A 23,283-nucleotide genomic window follows, 5' to 3' on the forward strand; every position below is an offset into this window, starting at 1 on the left:
CCCATGGTGTGCAAAGCTGCCCGCCAGTCCCAAGGAAATTTGGGGTCTCTGGAGGGTGAAATTGTTTCACACCAGTAGGACCAATTGACTTCAGGCACAGTGTAAACTGGGCTGCTAATTCGCTGTCAGTGTAGTCCAATTTCACACCCTCTGTCTCTATCTTATGTGTCTTTCTATCTCTTACCGCATCTGTGTGTTTGTCTCTTTTATTCTTTCTGCCCCTTGTGTATTAAAAATCCCAAGAGGAATAAGTTCAGGCAAGTTGCATCTGTAGCAGAAAAGTACCCACAGGAATTCACGTGTAATTGCCATACTCCAAGTGAGAGACCACAAAGACAGATGTGAGGGAATTGGAAATGTTACATGGGGACGGTAGATTGTTCTTGTCTAAGGTTGAGGATGCGGTGCCCTGTATGAGTAACACAGCTGTATCTGGGTGTGTCATACAACACCTAGGAATGCACTGGGCAACAAAAATAATCAACGCTTTCTTAATCAGCACAAATAATATAAATATTGCAGTATTGGGGTGGGCTGATTAATATATTTGACTAATCATTCTAGTTTAGTTCTTTTTCTTGCCCATTGTCATAAACCTCACAAACTCTATATAAAAAAAATTCATTATCTCCGGGATTGCAGCCGATCATTGACTGTGCCCTTCTCTGCCTTTTTACAATTCTTAACTCATCTGCCGTTTCTTTCATAATTGCGCAAATTATTTCCTTCCTGATTCAATTAGAAGTTATTTGATTCAACAGGAACTTGCACTTGCTTTTAATATAGCAACATGTCCTAAGGCACTTCACAGCTGGGGCGAGGGGGGAGACTGACTGAGCAGGGGCTGGGGGAAGAGTTAGGGGAGGTGACTGAAGGTGTGGGTGCGGGGGGGAGGGGGAATGAGACTGACACTGAGCAGGGGCTAGGGGAAGAGTTTGGGGAGGTAACTGAAGGTGTGGAGTTCGGGCATATCAAAGGCCAGGAGAAGGTGAGGAGGGACACTGTGCTGCCTGGATAGTCACATAGGAAATCACTGGTGACTTTGACCAGGGCAATTTTTTATTGCTATAAGCAAGGCAGAAGCTGGATGAAGGATTTGAACAGGGCATGGTGGGGAAAGGTGGATGTGTAGTTGGAAGCCAATAATGTGGGTAATTTTAACCCCCCAGGATGGGGGAGGGGGGGGTTAAAAATCTAAAAATGGGAAACCCGACCCCAACCTGCCTCCAACACGCCCATTTACGGTTTTAATGGAGGCGGGTTGGGGAGCGGGCAACAAATCTGCTCTCTGGAGGTAGGTCCCTCATTTAAATATTTTAATGAGGCTACATGGCTCAAATGTTAGCTTCCCAGGCCTCGGGAAACCCTGCAGCTGAAGAGAGGCAAGAACGGCCGGATCCAGCAGGTAAGTGCCTTTCCAGCACTGCTTGTGAGCCTGGAGCAGCAGGAAGGTTTGCGGCACCAGGCCGCAGCTGGGGAGCAGAGAGGAGGGAGGGAGGGAGAGATCGTGGGTCGGGGGGATGTCGGGGAGAGGTTGGGGGGGGGGGGGAACGGGCGGATAGATAGATCGGGGGGAACAACAGGGCGCAGATAGATCGGGGAGACATGGTGGGAGCGGATAGATCGGTCGAGGGGACACCAGGTTGGGAGGGGGTGCCTGAATAGATCGGTCGGGGGGACAACAGAGTGTGGGAGGGCGGCGGATAGATTGGTCGGGGGGACAACGGAGGGGGGGCCGGATAGATTGGTTGGGGAGACATTGGTGGGGGGGGCAGTGAGGGGGGACTAGATAGATCGGCAGGGGGGACACTTAGGGAGCGGATAGATCGGTTGGCTGGACATTGGAGTGGGGAACGGATAGATTGGTGGGGGGGGCGAATAGATCAGTTGGGGGGGTATAGGGCAGATAGATCAGTTGAGGGGTGGGGGTGAATAGATCGGTAGGGGGAACATCATGGGGGGGCCCACCCACCAAGCTACCCTGTGAACCACCCTGCGATTAGACCCCCAATATCAATTGGACCTCCATCTCATCTTTCCGATCCCCGACCTACCTCTCTACCATCCCCCACCCCGATGTCGCTCCCAACCGATCTCTTTGGCCCTGCCGCACCCACCCCCCCACCACCCCCCCCCCCCCCCCCCCCCCCATGTCCTCCCCCGACCCACGATCTCTCTCTTCCTCCCTCTGCTCAGCACCTCGAATGCGGTCTGGTGCCACTGACCTTCCCACCCTACAGGCTCTCAATTTGGCTGGCTGCTGCCGGGAAACATAGTCCAAAAATTTAAATCAGGTCCTGCCGTTAAATTTGGCAGGACCCCAGGAAAACCCGTATTTCCGGGTTTTCCGGTCTCTAAGCATCCAACCCACTCCATCCCTGCCTCCCCATAAATATCGGGGCCAATGTGTTTGATGGCCTTAGAAAGGAAGGGAGGTTGGAGTTGGGGATGGTAGTTGGAGACGATGGAGGTTGGAGTTGAGGATGGTAGTTGGAGAGGTTGGAGTTGAGGATGTTAGCTGGAGAGGATGGAGGATCGAGTTGCGGGGGGTAGTTGGGGAGGCTGGAGGCGATCTTTTTAGGGAGAGGGTGGAGTTTAGAGAAATGGTCAATGGTGACATTTACAAATGAGGATAAAGAAATGACAGTATAAAGAAAAGGAGGGATTGGCAATGTCTGAGCATTGCATTAAGGAAATATAGGTGAGTGGTCAAGAGCTGGGTCAGGAAGCTGAGGGAGCAGCTGGTGGGTCTCTTGGAAGAGTTAAGTCTAATAAGGGCTTTCCTGGAGATGACCCGGACTGGGGTACTTTTCCATAGTTGACAACGACCCTTGGCCAAATGGCCATCTTCATGTGTGAGCCTAAACATTGTGTGCACTTGGATATACACTTGAAGTGCCGTAACCTACAAGGCTACGGACCAAGAGCTGGAAAGTGGGGTTAGGCTGGATAGCTCTTTCTCAGCCGGCACTGACACTTTGGGTCGACTGGCCTCCTGCTGTGCCATAAATTTCTATGATTCTATGTTGGTGGGCCATTCAGCTATGGGGGGTCTCATAGTCAAGGGCTATCACCGCATCCAGATATACACATTTTTTGCCCAGGGCCAGTGGGTTCTGCAGTGTGAACTTTAGCTGATGTTTTTCCCCCTCCTATCCTTGGAACACCAGTGCTATTTGTAGCATGCCTGTCGTGTCCTGGTTGAGATTGTTTAACTCGGCACAGACTAGGAATTGAACGTGGGATTTTCCAGAGGTTTTGATTTGCTCAGTACTTGGGTGCATTTGGAGCTGATTCTGATGCATATGTAAGGCCCCCTGGGTGATATTACAAGTCTGAGCCAGTCCATCGTATCCAATTGTACAAGCTAGATGGTAGATCCTAATACCTGTTTTCCCAGTATGTGGAGCAGCAATAGAAAACTATTCATATAGGTGTGGATTGAAACCCTAGCTGACGATTTCATTACTCTATCCTCAGCCATCATAAGACATGCATTTGGCTTTGTTGAGATGTATTTCTGTTGTATTGAAGATCCAGCGATGTACAACACACTCCTCAGAATGTCCTGACTCTGTGCCATAATATGTCCTGCTGTGTGATGTGGAACTGTGGTTCACCATTACCTCCTCTTCTCACGAAAGCATTGACATTAAGCTGGGCTATGATTCCAAAAGTAGAGGCATTCTTCTCGTACCTCTCCCAAGTGGCTGTTCTTCAAGTGTGCGCTTGGATACTGAGTGTTGGAGGCCTATTAGATAGTACTCACTCAGTACCCATGTACACACACTCCCAGCAGGCAGCAATTGGCACAAGTAAACCCAGTTATTCTTTCTCCACTTCGTAACTCCGGACACTGAAACCAACTGTAGCAATTCGCAGAAACTGGCTGAGACTAGGGATCAAAGTTTGGACTTTCTTGGTCACTATGGTTCAGTACTACAGCACACAGTATATTTCCCTGCCGAGCAGGCCCTCTGCATCGTTGTGCATTGTCTTTATTAATCTTCTCATGGACGTGCATGTTGTTGATTGCCAATTAAGTGAGGTACACCACATGAATGTATTTGTCACTGCACACACTGCTGAGTGGCCTCTTTCATGCTACTCTGTCCTCTCAACTGCAGATTATGCATGACATGGAGAGTAGGAAGGGGTAAGAAGGCTTATCTACAAAATAGAAAATCAACAAACAAAAAAAAACTAAACTCACAAGAATTCCTTTCCAGAGCGAGTCTTGGTGTCTATCAAATTATGATTACATTTATCATTTTTTCCTATTATTTTATCTTCAAAAAGTTACCAGTTGATCTCCTGTGGCTTTGCACACAAGGAGTGAAGATCGAGGCACTTTTCAGGAATGGAGAGGGAAATAGAGAGGACAAAGGAGGAGGAGAGAGGGGAGAAGAGACAAGAATGAAAGGGGAAGGGAGAGAGGAGTGGAAAGGGTAAGGATGGGGAGGAGACTGGGGAGAGGAAAGGAGGGATGAAGGAGAGGAGGGGGAAGAGCAGTGCAGGTGGAGAGGAGGGGATAAGAAAGGCAAGAAAGAGGGGAAAAGAGTTGGAGGGAGAGGATGCAGGTCGAGAGGGTAGGAGAGGAGAGCTGGTGAGGTTGAGAGGAGAGGGAAGGAAGGGGACAGGAGGGGAGGGAGAGAAGCAGAGGAGGGAAGGAGGTGGAGAGGAGGGGAGAGAAGAAAAGAGTTGGGAGGGAGGGTAGTGGTGGGTAAGGGGGAAGGGAGGGTTAAGGGGAATTAGGGATAGAGGGAAGGGAGAAGAGGGGGAGAAGTGGGGAGGCGGGGAGGAAAGAAGAGGGGGAGAAGAGGGGAGGGGGAAAGAAGAGGGGAAGGATGGATGACAAAGGGGATTGAGGTATGAGGAGGGGATGGAAAGGCAAGAGGAGGGGAGAGGAAGGCAAGGTTGGGAGGGGAGAGCAAAGTTAGAAGTGGAGAGCAAGAGAGGAGTAGAAGAGAGGGAGGGGAAGGGAAGAGCAGGGAGAGAAAGAGTGTTGATACTGCTCACTATTTTCAATATAAAATAGATATATTGGCTGCAGTAATGTGGATGCCTCCTTGGGAGAAACTGGTAGGTCCTCAGTGATAGTGTTACCAAGTTGGAGATGAGTGGGAGTGACTGTTTTTACTTTCCCTCGCTCCCTCATTCAGTTTGACAAGTGGACTGATTCTCAGCGTCGCAAGATTCTGCTCAACCTGTTTGAAAGATGTTCTCTCTCTCAGTTGAAATTCTGTGAGCAACATTTGCGTAGCAGAGTTCCTGTGGACGCTCTGGACTTCACCTGTTTCCTTCCTAGAGTGCTGGCTTTGTACATCTTATCCTTCTTGGATCCAAGGAGCCTTTGCCGCTGTGCACAGGTAACGTTATGAATGAAGTTTGAAGGTAGTGTTTTCACAAATTTAAAAAAAGTCTGTGGTTGGTTCCTTTTAACAGTAACACTAGATAAACTAATAGTTTGTGGAGTGGGCAGGTGCTTATGCAGAATGGGAGAATGTTCAAGTCCTTCCTGTGCTGTCTCTGTAGAGTGCTGTAGTTCAGGATACCTCGATCATGTATCATCTCACAAACCCTGAGCAGTGGGAATTCCTGCAGCAAAGAGCTGCTCCCGCTCTGCCATTTCTGTGCACTTTTGATGAAGTTACAGGGGTGGAGCAGGAGGAGCTCCCACAGGCCATTTCAGGGCCTTCATGTCTAGGATTATGTCCAACAATGTCTCATTTGATGAAAATGTGACTATATTTTCATTAGTCCATTAGTTCACAAGTCAGAACAGCACTCTGACCTTATTTGCTAAGTCTGGATTTGTATGGCCCATTTCTTCCTGTTAAAGAAAGAACTTGCATTTATATAGTGCCTTTCACGACCTCAGGACCTCCCAAAGTGCTTTACAGCCAATGAAGTACTTTCAAAATGTAGTCACTGTTATAATGTAGGAAACAAGACAGCCAATTTGCACACAGCAAGATCCCACAAATAGCAATGATTTAATGACCAGATAATCTGCTTTTGGTGATGTCGAATGAGGGATAAATATTGGCCTGGACTCCGGGGAGAACTCCCCTGCTCTTCTTCGAATAGTGTGGTGGGATCTTTTATGTCCACCTGAGAGGGCAGACGGGGTCTCAGTTTAATGTCTCATCCGAAAGACGGCACCTCCAACAGTGCAGCACTCCCTCAGTACTGCACTGGAGTGTCAGCCTGGATTATGTGTTCAAGCCTCTGGAGCGGGACTTGTACCCACAACCATCTGTCTCCGAGGCTTCCCACTGAGCTAAGCTGACACCTGTTCTGTTACAGTAATATTTCTTTAATGTAATGCGAGCACAGTGCACAGTGGCCCAGATGTACTGGGGCTTGGGCACCATCCTGCGGAATTGTTTTGTGGTGTGGGCAGCTTGTGACTGCTCCAACACACTCAGACCGATGAACTCACAGACATACACATGTACGTTTTTAGTATTGCTGTTCCTCGGGTCTCGCTGAAAATGAGCTGTGTCCTTTCTATTGTGCCCTAGGTGAGTTGGCATTGGAAGGATGTGGCTGAACTGGACCAGCTCTGGATGCCCAAATGCCTGAGACTGGGCTGGTACATCAGCTTCTCGCCAACTCCCTACGAGCAAAGGATCTGGAAGAGGCATTACCTTGAGATGGTGAAGGAACTGAATGTTACCAAACCAAAGGTTTGTAACATCTCCCTATGTTTAGCATTTTATTACACTTATGCTTATGTATGGAACAAATAACGTACTCTCTACCTGAAAACCTAGGAAAAGGTTCAAAGGAAAGAATGACCAGCTGTCATATTACTGTATGCAGTACTAATACAGGTCTCAAATCTGTTAAAGGAATAGTCATAATAGTCATTCTCTCAGTGAGCACATACAAAATATAAGAATGAATTAGATTAAAAACATGGCTATCATGTAGAATTATAGAAAATTTACAGCACAGAAGGAGGCCATTCAGCCCTATTGTGTCTGCGCTAGCCGAAAATGAGCAACCCAGCCAAATCCCACTTTCCAGCACTTGGTCCGTAGCCTTGTAGGTCACGGCACTTCAGGTGCACATCCAGGTACTTTTTAAATGAATTGAGGATTTATGTATTATAAGAATTAATTATAAGAATTATTGCATAGTTATTATTTTGTAGAGCACAAATTAACCTTTTTAAATTGAAGTGTCTAAGACCTGTCCAGTCTTTCTTTTGTATGAATTTGTAACTTTGGCCTGGGTACAAGAATGTTTAAACAGAAAATGTCTGAAAGCTGCAGTGACCACTGTTCCTTTGTCTTAGCTTGAGGGCCAGCTGGCAAATCATGATTCACTAATGTCCTTTAGGGAAGGAAACCTGCCGTCCTTACCCGGTCTGGTCCATATGTGACTCCAGACCCAGGAGCAATGTGGTTGATTCTGAATCGCCCTCTGAAATTGCCTAACAAGCCACTCAGTTGTACAATCTCGCTACAAAAAGTCATAATAAGAATAAAACCGCACGGACTACCCGGCATCGGACCACCAGGCACCGGACACAACAAAGGCAAATCAAGCCTAGTCGACCCTGCAAAGTCCTCCTCACTAACATCTGGGGACTTGTGCCAAAATTGAGAGAGTTGTCCCACAGACTAGTCAAGCAACAGCCTGACATAGCCATACTCACAGAATCATACCTTTCAGCCAACGTCCCAGACGCTTCCATCACCATCCCTGGGTATGTCCTGTCCCACCGGCAGGACAGACCCACCAGAGGTGGCGGTACAGTGATATATAGTCAGGAGGGAGCGGCCCTGGGAGTCCTCAACATTGACTCCGGACCCCATGAAATCTCCCTCAGCTGATGAATCAGTCCTCCTCCATGTTGAGCACCACTTGGAGGAAGCACTGAGGGTAGCAAGGGCACAGAATGTACTCTTGGTGGGGGACTTCAATGTCCATCACCAAGAGTGGCTCGGCAGCACCGCTACTGACGGAGCTGGCCGAGTCCTGAAGGACATAGCTGCCAGACTGGGCCTGTGGCAGGTGGTGAGCGAGCCAACACGAGGGACCTCGTCCTCACCAATCTACCTGTTGCAGATGCATCTGTCCGTGACAGTTTTGGTAGGAGTGACCACCACGCAGTCCATGTGGAGACGAAGTCCCATCTTCACACTGAGGTCACCATCCAATGTGTTGTGTGGCACTGCCACCAGGCTAAATGGGATAGATTCAGAACAGATCTAGCAGCTCAAAAGTGGGCATCCATGAGGTGCTGTGGCCATCAACAGCAGCAGAATTGTATTCCAGCACAATCTGTAACCTCATGGCCCGGCATATTCCTCAATCTACCATTACCATCCAGCCAGGGGATCAACCCTGGTTCAGTGAGGAGTGCAGAAGAGCATGCCAGATGCAGCACCAGGCGTACCTAAAATTGAGGTGCCAACCTGGTGAAGCTACAACACAGGACTACATGCATGCTAAACAGCGGAAGCAACATGCTATAGACAGAGCTAAGTGTTTCCACAACCAACGGATCAGATCAAAGCTCTGCAGTCCTGCCACATCCAGTTGTGAATGGTGGTGGACAATTAAACAACTAATGGGAGGAGGAGTCTCTGTAAACTTCCCCATCCTCAATGATGGCAGAGTCCAGCACGTGAGTGCAAAAGACAAGGCTGAAGCGTTTGCAACCATCTTCAGCCAGAAGTGCCGAGTGGATGATCCATCTCAGCCTCCTCCCGATATCCCCACCATCACAGAAGCCAGTCTTCAGCCAATTTGATTCACTCCACGTAATATCAAGAAACGGCTGAGTGCACTGGATACAGCAAAGGCTATGGGCCCCGACAACATCCTGACTGTAGTGCTGAAGACTTGTGCTTCAGACCTAGCGGCGCCTCTAGCCAAACTGTTCCAGTACAGCTACAACACTGGCATCTACCCGACAATGTGGAAAATTGGCCAGGTATGTCCTGTCCACAAAAAGCAGGACAAATCCAATCCAGCCAATTACCACCACATCAGCCTACTCTCAATCATCAGCAAAGTGATGGAAGGTGTCGTCAACAGTGCTATCAAGCGGCACTTACTCAACAATAACCTGCTCACCGATGCTCAGTTTGGGTTCCAACAGGATCACTCTGCTCCAGACCTCATTTGTGCACCAAGGAGCCCTAGTAAAATTGAAGTCAATGGGAATGAGGGGGAAAACTCTCCAGTGGCTGGAGTCATACCTTGCATAAAGAAAGATGGTAGTGGTTGTTGGAGGCCAATCATCTCAGTCCCAGGACATTGCTGCAGGAGTTCCTCAGGGCAGTGTCCTAGGCCCAACCATCTTCAGCTTCTTCATCAATGACCTTCCCTCCATCATAAGGTCAGAAATGGGGATGTTCGCTGATGATTGCAGTGTTCAGTTCCATTCGCAACCCCTCAGATAATGAAGCAGTCTGTGCCCGCATGCAGCAAGACCTGGACAACATTCAGGCTTGGGCTAATAAGTGGCAAGTAACATTCGCGCCAGACAAGTGCCAGGCAATGACCATCTCCAACAAGAGAGAGTCTAACCACCTCCCCTTGACATTCAACTACATTACCATCGCCAAATCCCCCACCATCAACATCCTGGGGGTTACCATTGACCGGAAACTTAACTGAACCAGCCACATAAATACTGTGGCTACGAGAGCAGGTCAGAGGCTGGGTATTCTGCGGCGAGTGACTCACCTCCTCACTCCCCAAAGCCTTCCCACTATCTACAAGGCACAAGTCAGGAGTGTGATGGAATACTCTCCACTTGCCTGGATAAGTGCAGCTCCAACAACACTCAAGAAGCTTGACACCATCCAGGACAAAGCAACTCGCTTGATTGGCACCCCATCCACCACCCTAAACATTCACTTCCTTCATCACCGGCGCACCGTGGCTGCAGTGTATACCTTTGACAGCACCTCCCAAACCCATGACCTCTACCACCTAGAAGGACAAGGGCAGCAGGCACATGGGAATAACACCACCTGCACGTTCCCCTCAAAGTCACATACCATCCCGACTTGGAAATATATTGCCATTCCTTCATCGTCGCTGGGTCAAAATCCTGGAACTCCCTAACTAGCAACAGCACTGTGGGAGAATCTTCACCACATGGACTGCAGCGGTTCAAGAAGGCAGCTCATCACCACCTTCTCAAGAGCAAATAGGGATGGACAACAAATGCTGGCCTTGCCATCGACTCCCACATCCAATATACAAATAAAAAAAAATGATACATACCTTTGGGAGTATTATCTATTATTTACAATTTTAAATTGGTCCATTTAACTGCATTGTTAAAAAGATGTGATTTGAATTCTCAGTCATATGGGGCAAACACATAAACAATTTGTCCAGAACTGATTCTAACTAAGACATGTCTGGTAAGATTCAGTGCTGGGTTGAAGTTGTTTGCGCCTGTGGGTTCCCATTATCTCTGGTCAGCCACTGCAAGCTGTATTTAAAGTTGGTCGGTTTTGATTAATTGGGAAGGATGCCATTATTATCTTCCTTTATGCTAGCTTGGAGGTAAGCAAAGAAACTGATGCCCCATGGTCTTCAGTTTCCTATTTCACTGTGTCATTATACGAATTAAAGCTTTTCATCACAACTCGTGATCAAGTTACTAAGGAGAACTGCTAAGACTTCAGAACTTGTTTCAGAACAGATGGGATTAAGTACCATGTTTACATTTATCTGCTGATTCATTTTTGTTTCTATATAATCTCTTTCTTACAATAAATTTGATTAGCAATTTTTCCCTAAGCTTTCTGACCTGTCACATGTTTCCTCATGTTCTTCCCTTGGAGAACAGTGTGAAGTAGTAGAAGGATTAATTAACAATCTGAGAGGCTGCGACGTATGGCCCTTCCATGGCTGTAACCATCCTTACGCCAGGCCATGGGGTGGTTAGCCCTGTACGGTGAGAGGGTTTTATGAGTTCCCACAACCCATACGATGAGAGGGGGTGGGGTGTCACCCTCACCCACCGGATGCGAATATCTGCAGGATGACAACCCAAAATTCAGAGTTGGAGCTCCGGTCTCCACTCGCTGGGAGTTTCGAGAGCAGGGTTCATAGAATGATACACCAGAGATGGAGGCCATTCAGCTCATTGTGCCTGTGTCGGGTCTTTGAAAGAGCAATCCAATTAGTATTTAGCCAATTCCCTTTTGAAAGTTATTGTTGAATCTGCTTCCACCACCCTTTCAGGCAGCTCATTCCAGATCATAACAACTCGCTGCATAAAATTTTTTTTCCTCATGTCGCCTCTGGTTCTTTTGCCAGTTACCTTAAATCTGAGTCCTCTGGTTACCGATCCTTCTGCCACTGGAAATAGTTTCTCCTTATTTACTCTATCAAAACCCTTCTCTGCTCTAAGGAGAACAACCCCAGCTGTTCCAGTCTATCCAGTCCCTCATCCCTGTCACCATTCTAGTAAATCCCCTCTGCACCCTCTCTAAGGCCTTGACATCATTCCTAAAGTGTGGTGCCCAGAATTGGACACAATACTCCAGCTGGAGCCTAAACAGTGTTTTATAAAGGTTCAGCATAACTTCCTTGCTTTTGTACTCTATGATTCTATTAATAAAAACCAAGGATACCATATACTTTTTTAACAGTCTTCTTAACTTGTCCTGCCACTTTCAAAGATTTGTGTACATACTCCCCCAGGTCTTTCTGTTCCTGCACCCCTTTTAAAATTGTACCATTTAGCTTACATTGCCTCTTGTTCTTCCTACTAAAATGTATCACTTCACACTTCTCTGTGTTAAATTTCATCTGCCATGTGGCTGCCCATTTTATCAATCTGTCTACTTCCTCCTGAAGTCTATTACTAGCCTCCTCATTGTTTACTACATTTTTGAGTTTCGTGTCATCTGCAAACTTTGAAATTATGCTCTGTATACCCAAGTTCAGGTCATTAATTTATGTCAAAAGAGCAATGGTCCTAATATTGACCCCTGAGGAACACCATTGTATGCCTCCCTCCCTTCACCATACTCTCTGCTTTCTGTCTCTTAGCCAATTTTGCCACGCTGCCACTGTCCCTTTAATCCCATGGGCTTTAATTTTGCTAACAAGTCTACTATGTGGTACTTTATCAAACGCCTTTTGAAAGTCCATATACACAACAACAACTGTACTACCCACATCAACCCTCTCTGATACTTCATCAAAGAACTTAATCAAGTTAGTCAAACATGATTTGCCTTCAACTGACTTTCATTTATTAACTCATACTTTTCCAAGTGCCAATTAATTTTGTCCTGGATTATTGTTTCTCAAAGTTTCCCCACCACCATTGTTAGGCTGACTGGCCTGTAATTGCCAAGTTTATCCCTCCTTTTTTTCGAACAGGGATGTAACATTTGCAATCTTCCAATCCTCTGGCACCACTCCCATACCTAATTAGGATTCCGCAATTTCCACCCTTACTTTTGTCTGCAACCTAGGATACATCCCATCTGGACCGGGTGACCTTTCTACTTTGAGTACTGCTAACCTTTAAGTATCCCCTCTTTAACTATTTTTATCTTATCCAATATCTTTATTACCTTCTCCTTTACTGTGATATTGGCAGTATCCTCTTCAAACCCTGCAGCCTCTGACTCAGAGGCAGGAATGCTATCATTGAGCCAAAGGCTATCTCCAAGCATGGTGTTTTCTGCTGATTTGAGATCTAGAGGACTCAGTGGTAGAAGTTTACATCACAGAAGGAGGCCATTCGGCCTATTGTGTTTGTGCCGGCTCCTTTCCAGAGCAATCCCATACTAATCCCACTGCAAGCTTTCTAACCTGCTCACTGATGCTCAGTTTGGGTTCCGCCAGGACCACTCAGCTCCAGACCTCATTACAGCCTTGGTCCAAACATGGACAAAAGAGCTGAATTCCAGAGGTGAGGTGAGAGTGACTGCCCTTGACATCAGTGCAGCATTTGACCGAGTGTGGATCAAGGAGCCCTAGTAAAATTGAAATTGGGGAAAACTCTCCAGTGGCTGGAGTCATATCTAGCACAAAGGAAGATGGTAGTGGTTGTTGGAGGCCAATCATCCCAGCCCCAGGACATCGCTGCAGGAATTCCTCAGGGCAGTGTCCTAGGCCCAACCATCTTCAGCTGCTTCATCAATGACCTTCCCTCCATCATAAGGTCAGAAGTGGGGATGTTCGCTGATGATTGCACAGTGTTCAGTTCCATTCGCAGCCACTCAGATAATGAAGTAATCCGTGCCCGCATGCAACAAGACCTGGACAACGTCCAGACATGGGCTGATAAGTGGCGTATAACATTCGCCGCAGAAAAGTGCCAGGCAATGACCATCTCCAACAAGAGAGAGTCTAATCACCTCCCTTTGACATTCAAAGGCATTACCATCGCCAAGTCCCCTGCCATCAATGTCCTGAGGGTCACCATTGACCAGAAACTAAACTGGACCAGCTACATAAATACTGTGGCTACAAGAGCAGGTCAGAGGCTGGGTATTCTGCAGCGAGTGACTCACCTCCTGAGTCCCCAAAGCCTTTCCACCATCTCGAAGGCACAAGTTAGGAGTGTGATGGAATATTCTCCACTTGCTTGGATGAGTGCAGCTCCAACAACACTCAAGAAGCTCGACACCATCCAGGACAAAGCAATCCGCTTGATAGGCACCCCACCCACCACCTTAAACATTCACTCCCTCCACCACCGGCGCACCGTGGCTGCAGTGTGTGCCATCCACAGGATGCACTGCAGCAACTCGCCAAGGTTTCTTCAACAGCACTTCCCAAACCCGCCACCTCTACCACCTAGAAGGACAAGGGCAGCAGGCACATGGGAACAACACCACCTGCACATTCCCCTCTAAGTCACACACCATCCTGACTTGGAAATATATTGTCGTTCCTTCATCATCACTGAGTCAAAATCCTGGAACTCCCTACCTAACAGCACAGTGGGAGTACCTACATCACATGGACTGCAGCGGTTCAAGAAGGCGGCTCACCACCACCTTCTCAAGGACAATTAGGGATGGCAATAAATGCTGGCCTTGCCAGGGATGCCCACACTCCATGAATGAATAAAAAAAAAACCCTTTATCAATCCCATACTAATCCCACTGCCCCGCTCTCTAATCCACTGGATTGCTACAGGGCGAGGCTGCTCCCACTCATCTCCCAGCAACTATTGGTAGAGGGACCTTGGTGGGACAGAGTGGTAGGTCCACAGTCTACTCTCACACCTGGGGTTTGTGGGGGGGGGGGGGAGAACACAGCTCAAGGAGTGGTCGAAAGAAAAAAATGGAGACATTTACAAAAAAAAATTAAATCCATTCCTTCAACTTGTGAATGATTTGAAGTTAGTTAACCAAAGTACTTTATTTTCATGGCGTACCAATAAACTACCTTGAAAGTAACTCTTAAACTCTGAGGTGTCAAGAGTTCAAAAAAATGCAGCAATAATAGAATGCGGTTCTCACTACCACTGTGTGCACAGACACTCCGCAGTAAAGGCTCGCCAAGATCCAGTATCATCTATTCAATGGACGTGGACAATGAGCCTTTTGGCTTACAGATGTTAAAACTTTTAACCAGTTTTCATTTGAACACCGGATGGCTTTGAATGCAGAATAGCAAGAAAGTTATGCTAACCCTTTATAAACCACTAGTTAGGCCTCAGCTGGAGTATTATGGCCAATTTTAGAAAGGATGTCAAGACCTTGGAGAGGGTGCAGAGGACATTTACTACAACAACTTGAATTTATGTAATGCCTTTGACGTAGTAAAACGTCCCAAGGCGCTTCACAGGAGCAATTTCCAAACAAAATTTGATACCGAGCCACATAGGGGGATTTACCTTACACCATTTATTGGAATGGTACCAGTGATGTGAGACTTCAGTTATGTAGAGAGACTGGAGAAGATGAGATTGTTCTCTTTAGAGCAGAGTATTTAAGGGGACATTTAATAGAGGTGTTCAAAATTATGAGGGGTTTTGATAGAGTAAATAAGAAGAAACTGTTTCCAGTGGCAGGAGGGTCGGAAACCAGAGGACACAGATTTAATGTAATTATCAAAAGAACCAGAGGGGTGGTGAGGAGAAATATTTTTACGCAGCGAGTTATTATGATCTGGAATGCTCTGCCTGAAAGGGTGATGGAAGCAGATTCAATAATAAGTTTCAAAAGGGAATTGGATCAATACTTGAAAAAGAAACATTTACGGGGCTATGGGGAAAAAGCAGGGGAGTGGGACTAATTGGAGAGCTCTTTCAAAGAGCCGGCACAGGCATGATGGGCTGAATGATCTCCTTCTGTGCTGTAAGATTTTATATTTTTAAACCTCGTACTTGTAAAAGTGCGGTTGGATCTTGTGAGATCCTGTGTGCATTCCTGGCGTCTTGTGCAGGTCGTGGAGGACTTTTTACTCGAACTCCTTCCCAAGATCAAACATAACAACCTATGGGAATGACTCCAGCCTGTCTTTATTCACCATTCCTCCTGTTCCCAGACTCCGCTCAAAGACGAGTTTACAGTGGTGGAAGTCCATCCGTTACCGAAGGATCCCACGGATCAGAAGCCGCCCAGGACGACGGCAACTCGATTCCCTCCTGGGAAAGCGCGGCCCGAGCTCCCACCCTGGCGCGGGTCAGACCGACACCCAACGGACACTGTACGCTTCAACTACCTGGATAACTGTGACCCCATCGAGCAAGCCAGGCAAGCGTAAGAAAACCTGCTTTAGGGGGTTTCGGGCCACCCACAGGCAAGGGAGCGACCATCACTCGGGAGGGGCTCGGCGAAGCCCCAGCATCCCCAGCACTCTCTGGCTGTTGGCGCGATCCGTCAGCGGATTCCATGGCTCTGATGTTGCTCTCCAATGGGCCCAGGGAAGGGTTCACTTTCCAGGCGCCAAACGCGTGGAGACCCGTGACGGCCATTCTCCGCATCTTTTGTCATCGTCCTGGGATTTCTGGAGCTTTCTCTGGTTGCGGGCATAGGGGCTGGGCACATAAATGGGTCATTCCCAGCCCTGCCGTCTGTGTTCCTGAAGGTTCACCTGAAGGATACCCCTTCACACAGGGTCTGAAGAAGCTGGCACAAGCCCCTGCTCCTGGTCCCCTTCACACAGGGTCTGAAGAAGCTGGCACAAGCCCCTGCTCTTGACCACCTTCGTGCCTGAAGAAGACTCCTTCAGATCAGAGGGTCTGCGAGGGCCAGGCAGCAAGGCCAAGAAAGGGAAATAGCCTTTTCTTTTCCCACAGGGACCCACCGGATCTCTGGGGCTGGAGGCCTTCTGGCTGCTGTCCCACAACCAGTGCCCGTTGCCACCACTGTCTTTTTACTCCTGATTCTGGGCACAGACTCCTGGCAAGGTGTCCAGGACTGTCCCAGGGCCACGTTGGGGTCACGCAACTGGCTTGAACCCACAAATCCTAGTGGGTTCAGATCAGGCCAGGCGCAGCACCCAAGAGCAGCGGGGAAAGCAATACTGGGACCCAGAACCTTTCAGAGTGCAAATTTAACTTGGGCCTTGGGAATAATCTTTTTTGAGGAGAGTGTAGAAAAGATTTAAGTAAAAGTAAAATGAGTTCACTCAGATTCTGTTAAAGCTATAAATAGCTTTATTTTGAGTCAAATTGCACCACTGACCCCAAATTTTAAAATTGACAAAATTAACAATTTTATGTATAAAATACAATAAATGAGCTTTTATCATATTTTATTGATATATTTATTGATCTAAATGTCAAAAACCTGAATAGATTTTTTATGGGGCAGAGCGGGCTCTTGTTCGATGTGTGGTTTGGTGTATCACATATGTTAGTGGGGATTATTCATTCCGTGAGTTGTGGTTTAATCTTTGTAACCTGTCACATAGTGATATACATCCTCCGCATAACTACTGCAGGTAAAATGCTGGGCCTGTGCCTATCACACCAGTCGCTGTGCATTATTCTCTGCTCATTCTACATGTCGTGCCTTGAATTAATTTTTTTTTTTTGGGTGAAGGCTGCTGTATTTTTCCAGGAGAAAGAAGGGAGGCGGAGCCACCCCTGATCTTAGTCGACAGGCACACGAAAGAAAGAGGCATCCATCAGCAAACTACACAATGAGGAAGGTGAAGTCACTGGTAGGCTGGCTAATACTTCCTTCCTCGGCTTTCATAGAGTCATAGAGTTATACAGCACGGATAGAGGCCCTTCGGCCCATCGTGTCCGCGCCGGCCATCAAGCCCAGTCTAATCTAATCCCATATTCCAGCATTTGGTCCGTAGCCTTGTATGCTATGGCATTTCAAGTGCTCATCCAAATGCTTCTTGAATGTTGTGAGGGTTCCTGCCTCCACAACCCTCTCAGGCAGTGAGTTCCAGACTCCAACCACCCTCTGGGTGAAAAAGTTCTTTCTCAAATCCCCTCTAAACCTCCCGCCTTTTACCTTGAATCTATGCCCTCTTGTTATAGAACCCTCAACGAAGGGAAAAAGCTCCTTAGTATCCATCCTATCTGTGCCCCTCATAATTTTGTACACCTCAATCATGTCCCCCCTCAGCCTCCTCTGCTCCAAGGAAAACAAACCCAATCTTCCCAGTCTCTCTTCATAGCTGAAGCGCTCCAGCCCTGGTAACATCCTGGTGAATCTCCTCTGCACCCTCTCCAAAGCGATCACATCCTTCCTGTAGTGCGGCGACCAGAACTGCACACAGTACTCCAGCTGTGGCCTAACCAGTGTTTTATACAGCTCCATCATAACCTCCTTGCTCTTATATTCTATGCCTCGGCTAATAAAGGCAAGTATCCCATATGCCTTCTTTACCACCTTATCTACCTGTTCCGCCGCCTTCAGGGATCTGTGAACTTGCACACCAAGATCCCTCTGACCCTCTGTCTTGCCTCGGGTCTTCCCATTCATTGTGTATTCCCTTGCCTTGTTAGTCCCTCCAAAGTGCATCACCTCGCACTTTTCCGGGTTAAATTCCATTTGCCACTGTTCCGCCCATCTGACCAACCCATCTATATCGTCCTGCAGACTGAGGCTATCCTCGCTATTTACCACCCTACCAATTTTTGTATCATCAGCGAACTTACTGATCATACCTTTTACATTCATATCCAAGTCGTTAATGTAGACCACAAACAGCAAGGGCTCCAGCACAGATCCCTGTGGTACCCCACTGGCCACAGGCTTCCAGTCACAAAAACAACCTTCGACCATCACCCTCTGCCTTCTGCCACTAAGCCAGTTTTGTATCCAAAGTGCCAAGGCACCCTGGACTCCATGGGCTCGTACCTTCTTGACCAGTCTCCTGTGTGGGACTTTATCGAAGGCCTTACTGAAATCCATGTATACCACATTCACTGCGTTACCCTCATCCACACGCCTCGTCACCCCCTCAAAAAATTCAATCAAATTAGTCAGACATGATCTTCCCTTGACAAAGCCATGTTGACTATCCCTGATTAATCCTTGCTTCTCCAAGTGGAGACTAATTTTGTCCTTCAGAATTTTTTCCAATAATTTTCTTACCACTGATGTTAGGCTCACTGGCCTGTAGTTCCCCGGTTTTTCCCTACTCCCCTTCTTGAATAATGGTACTACATTAGCGGTTCTCCAGTCCTCTGGCACATCCCCTGTGGCCAGAGAGGTTCTGAATATATGTGTCAGAGCCCCCGCAATCTCCTCCTTTGCTTCACACAGTAGCCTGGGATACATTTCGTCCGGGCCTGGGGATTTATCCATTTTTAGGCCTGCTAAAACCGCCAATACCTCCTCCCGCTCGATGTTAATATGTTCGAGTATATCACAGTCCCCCTGTCGTATTTCTATGTCTACCTCGTCCTTCTCCATAGTGAAAACAGATGCAAAAAATTCATTTAGAACCCCTCCTACGTCTTCCGGCTCCACACACAGATTGCCATTTTTGTCCCTAATGGGCCCTATTTTTTCCCTCGTTATCCTCTTACCCTTAATATACTTATAAAACATCTTAGGATTTTCCTTTATTTTGCTTGCCAGTGTTTTTTCATGGCCCCTCCTTGATCTCCTAATTTCCTTTTTAAGTATCCCCCTGCACTTTTTGTACTCCTCTAGGGCTTCCTCCGTCCTTAGCCTTTTGTATCTGCCAAAAGCCCTCCTTTTTTTTCTAATCCATTCTCGTATATCCCCTGACATCCAAGGTTCCCTGGAGTTCTTGGAACCACCCTTGACCTTTACGGGAACATGTTGCCATTGTATGGTCTCAATCTCCCTTCTGAAAGACTCCCATTGCTCCGATGCGGATTTTCCTACAAGCAGCTGATCCCAGTCCATTTTGGCCAGATCCTGCCTTATCCTATTAAAATCGGCCTTCCCCCAATTTAGAACCTTTATTTCCGGCCCCTCCCTGTCCTTTTCCATGACCAACTTAAATCTCACCGAATTATGGTCACTGTCACCAAAGTGCTCACCTACTAGCACTTCTTCCACTTGGCCGGCCACATTCCCTAGAATTAGGTCCAGTACCGCCCCCTCTCTTGTAGGACTTTCTACATGCTGGCTCAAAAAGCTCTCCTGGATGCACGTTAAGAATTTTGTACCCTCTAAGCCTTTTACACTCTGAGTATCCCAGTTAATATTGGGGAAGTTGAAATCCCCCACTATTATTACCCTATTATTTGCACAATTTTCTGAGATTTGCCTCAGTTATCTGTTCCTCTATCTCCCCCTGACTGTTTGGGGGTCTATAGTACACTCCCATCAAAGTGCTTGCCCCCTTTTCGTTTTTAAGCTCCACCCATATGGCCTCATTTGAGGAACCTGCTAATATATCATCCCTCCTTATGGCAGTAATTGATTCTTTAATTAATATTGCGACCCCCCCCACCTCCTCTTATACCTCCCCCTCTGTCTCGCCTGAAGATTCTGTACCCCGGAATATTGAGCTGCCAGTCTTGCCCCTCCCTCAACCATGTCTCTGTGACAGCAACAATATCATACTCCCATGTGTTTATCAACACCTTCAGTTCATCCACCTTATTTGCAAGACTGCTTGCATTAAAATAGATGCCATCCAGCCTTGCTCTTACATATTTGCCCTGTCTTCCAAGCTGACTTGTTTTTTTCTCTATATTTGGCTGCACATCACCCCCTATTGTAGCTCCACTCTGTATCCCATCCCCCTGCCAAGTTAGTTTAAACCACCCCCAACAGTGCTAGCAAACCTCCCCGCAAGGATATTTGTCCCGCTCTGGTTCAGGTGCAACCCGTCCGACTTGTACAAGTCCCACCTTCCCCAGAAGCAGGCCCAGTGATCCAGGAAACTGAAACCCTCCCTCCTGCACCAACTCTTTAGCCACGCATTCATCTGTTCTATCCTCCTATTTCTATACTCACTAGCCCGTGGCACTGGGAGTAATCCAGAGATTATAACCTTTGAGGTCCTGCTCTTTAATCTGCTACCTCGCTCCCTAAATTCTTGATGCAGGACCTCATCTCCCTTCCTACCTATGTCGTTGGTCCCAATGTGGACCACGACCTCTGCCTGCTCACCCTCCCCCTTGAGAATGCCCTGTAGCCGCTCAGTGACATCCATGACCCTGGCACCAGGGAGGCAACAAACCATCCTGGAGTCACGTTTACGGCCACAGAAACGCCTGTCTGTTCCCCTTACGATAGAATCCCCTACCACTATAGCTCTTCCACTCTTTTTCCTCCCAGCCTGTGCAGCAGAGCTACCCCTGGTGCCAGGAAGTTGGCTGCTGCTGCCTTCCCCTGATAATTGTAAACAATTTTACAACACCAAGTTATAGTCCAGCAATTTTATTTTAAATTCACAAGCTTTCGGAGACTTCCTCCTTCCTCAGGTAAATCCCCTGATAAGTCATCCCCCTCAACAATATCCAAAGCGGTATATTTGTTTGAGAGGGGGACGGCCACAGAGGACCCCTGCACTGCCTGCCTGCTCCTCTTACTCTGCCTGGAGGTCACCCACTTACTTCCTGCCTGTACAACCTTTGCCTGCGGTGTGACCATCTCACTAAACGTGCTATCCACGACGTTTTCAGCATCGCGAATGCTCCATAATGAATCCATCCGCAGCTCTCATGCCGCAATGCGGTTTGTCAGTAGCTGCAGCTGGATACATTTCCCGCACACATGGTCGTCAGGGACACCGGAAGGGGCCCTGATTTCCCACATAGAGCAGGAAGAGCATAACACGAGGCTGGGCTGTCCTGACATGACTTACCCTTTAGCTAATTAATTCAAATTAAATGAATCCCACCAATTTCACTTCAATTAAAAGGTATACTCAAGGGCCCTTGATGAACAGCAGTCCCCCACTACACAACAGAGACCCGAGAATCCACAAACTCTAACCTTAGACAAATTCAGCAGGAAAATACTCACCAACCAATCACTTACCTCTTCCTTGGTGACGTCCCACTTTGGATTACTTTTTGCTTCTTATTTATCTTAGGTCCAGGAGTTAAGTCCCTGAAAACAAAATATAAAAACGAACCTACCCTTTAAATTCCCTCTACCCCCCAAAAGGTTAGAGGAGGTGGGAGGGTGGGAGTCACTACTAGTGTAGTGTCTCGGGTTTAGCAACCGCTCCACCTATATACGGGTACCAATTAATTGGCCCCGCCCCCTGCCTTTGAAAAAGCCCGCGAAGCTCCTTCCCCGCTGGGGAAAAAGACTCACGTAGGTGAGTTTAATTACTCACCTCAGGCCTCCGCTGCTCCCTTTATCGACTCGCCAATCACCTACCCGCTGTCCTGTGACGTCAATCCTTGTTTTTTTCACCGTTTGCCTTTCTGCGGGTAGGCCCTCGAGCCTGGGCCTTTAGTAGTCTCCGAGTCCCGCGCTCTCTCCTAGGTCCGCTCCCGCCTGTAGCTCCGCTCCGAGTGCGGGTAGGCCCTCGAGCCTGGGCCTTTAGTAGTCTCCGAGTGCCGCGCTCTCTCCTCGGTCAGCTCCCGCCTGTAGCTCCGCTCCGAGTGCGGGTAGGCCCTCGAGCCTGGGCCTTTAGTAGTCTCCGAGTCCCGCGCTCTCTCCAAGGTCCGCTCCCGCCTGTAGCTCCGCTCCGAGTGCGGGTCGGCCCTCGAGCCTGGGCCTTTAGTAGTCTCCGAGTCCCGCGCTCTCTCCTAGGTCCGCTCCCGCCTGTAGCTCCGCTCCGAGTGTGGGTAGGCCCTCACTTTAAGGAACTTGGGGGGGAGGGGTGAAATTGGTCTTTGGAGCCAGTGTGAAATGGGTGACAGTGAATCGATGCCCCTTCTACACCGTGCCCATTGACTTCAATGGAAAAGGAAATGGGGAGCGGTGTAAAACAGGCTGCTGATTTGCTGTTACCCATTTCCTGCATTCGCCAAAGACCAGTTTCACCCCATTGAGTGTCCTACAGGTGATGTCTATTTCCCGGGCACTGTTGTTAAATTTGGCTGCATATAGTGACACCACTATTCGCGGCCAGAATGGAGATGACTGGGTAATTCCCCTGTCAATCATACGTGGAGACCGTGCTGCTGTAAGTGACTAGGATTGATTTTACGCACATAATTTGTATTATGTAACTATCCTCCACTCACTGCATTTTGCTGGACAAATAATCCTGCTTCTTTCAGGAGACTTTGCTGTAGTTTTGGTCACGAGTTCTGTTTGCAGTAGTGCAATAGTGCAGTAGTGTAAATAGACCCTGCTGTGCGTCCCGCCCCTAACTCATTGGCTGACACAGTGGTGTCAATAATCATTCCAATTAAATTTATGGTATTCTTAAGAAGGATCAATGTTTTACTATTTACATGTTAATATTTGGTTGATTAGTTTCTCATGTTTGGATTTTCATTGTCAGTTGATCAAGACAGCCTTTCTGTGGTTGAACTCGCTTTGCCTGCAGCAGTTGGTGGGACCCAGTTATGAGATCTGCACTGATAGTCCTGGGCCCTTCCTCGACAAACACACACCAGGTGTTGGGTAGACAACACAATTACAAAAGTTGCCTCCTCCAAACTGAGCAAAGGGCCTTTGTAGTCTGCTGGGAGGCAGTCCTTCAGGCAGGAATAACTTCCCTGTGTCATTGACCCAAAGAGACCTCAAATTCTAGTTCCTAAGAGGTAATCCTCGAGGTGAGGAAAGAATATTGAAGTAAAGGGGACGACCAAAATGACAGCACTGGCTCCACTTCCAACTCCAGTTTGTTGAGTCCCAGGGCTTTGTAGGCCCACTGGTACTTTCCAAACAAAGAAAGGAACTAGAGATCACAGGTACAAGTACAGATGAGGGAGGCTTTTTGGCCCATCTAACTCATCCT

General features: G+C 47.7%; 1 protein-coding gene across 3 annotated transcripts in view; it reads left to right on the plus strand.

The window, feature by feature from the left end:
* Positions 1-23,283, plus strand: part of fbxo16 (F-box protein 16) — a 42,705-nt gene that overhangs the window by 12,570 nt on the left and 6,852 nt on the right. The window contains exons 4-7 of one of the 3 annotated variants that reach the window (XM_067984161.1): positions 5,163-5,369; positions 6,528-6,692; positions 15,508-15,722; positions 17,028-17,130. In XM_067984161.1, coding sequence (XP_067840262.1) covers positions 5,163-5,369; positions 6,528-6,692; positions 15,508-15,722; positions 17,028-17,130 — 690 coding nt within the window. Of the gene's footprint in view, positions 1-5,162; positions 5,370-6,527; positions 6,693-15,507; positions 15,723-17,009; positions 17,131-23,283 lie in introns of all 3 variants that reach the window. The other 2 variants (XM_067984160.1, XM_067984158.1) reach the window with 2 other exon arrangements.

The sequence above is a fragment of the Heptranchias perlo genome, chromosome 5 (genome assembly GCF_035084215.1).
Source record: "Heptranchias perlo isolate sHepPer1 chromosome 5, sHepPer1.hap1, whole genome shotgun sequence".
Taxonomy (NCBI): Eukaryota; Metazoa; Chordata; class Chondrichthyes; order Hexanchiformes; family Hexanchidae; genus Heptranchias; species Heptranchias perlo.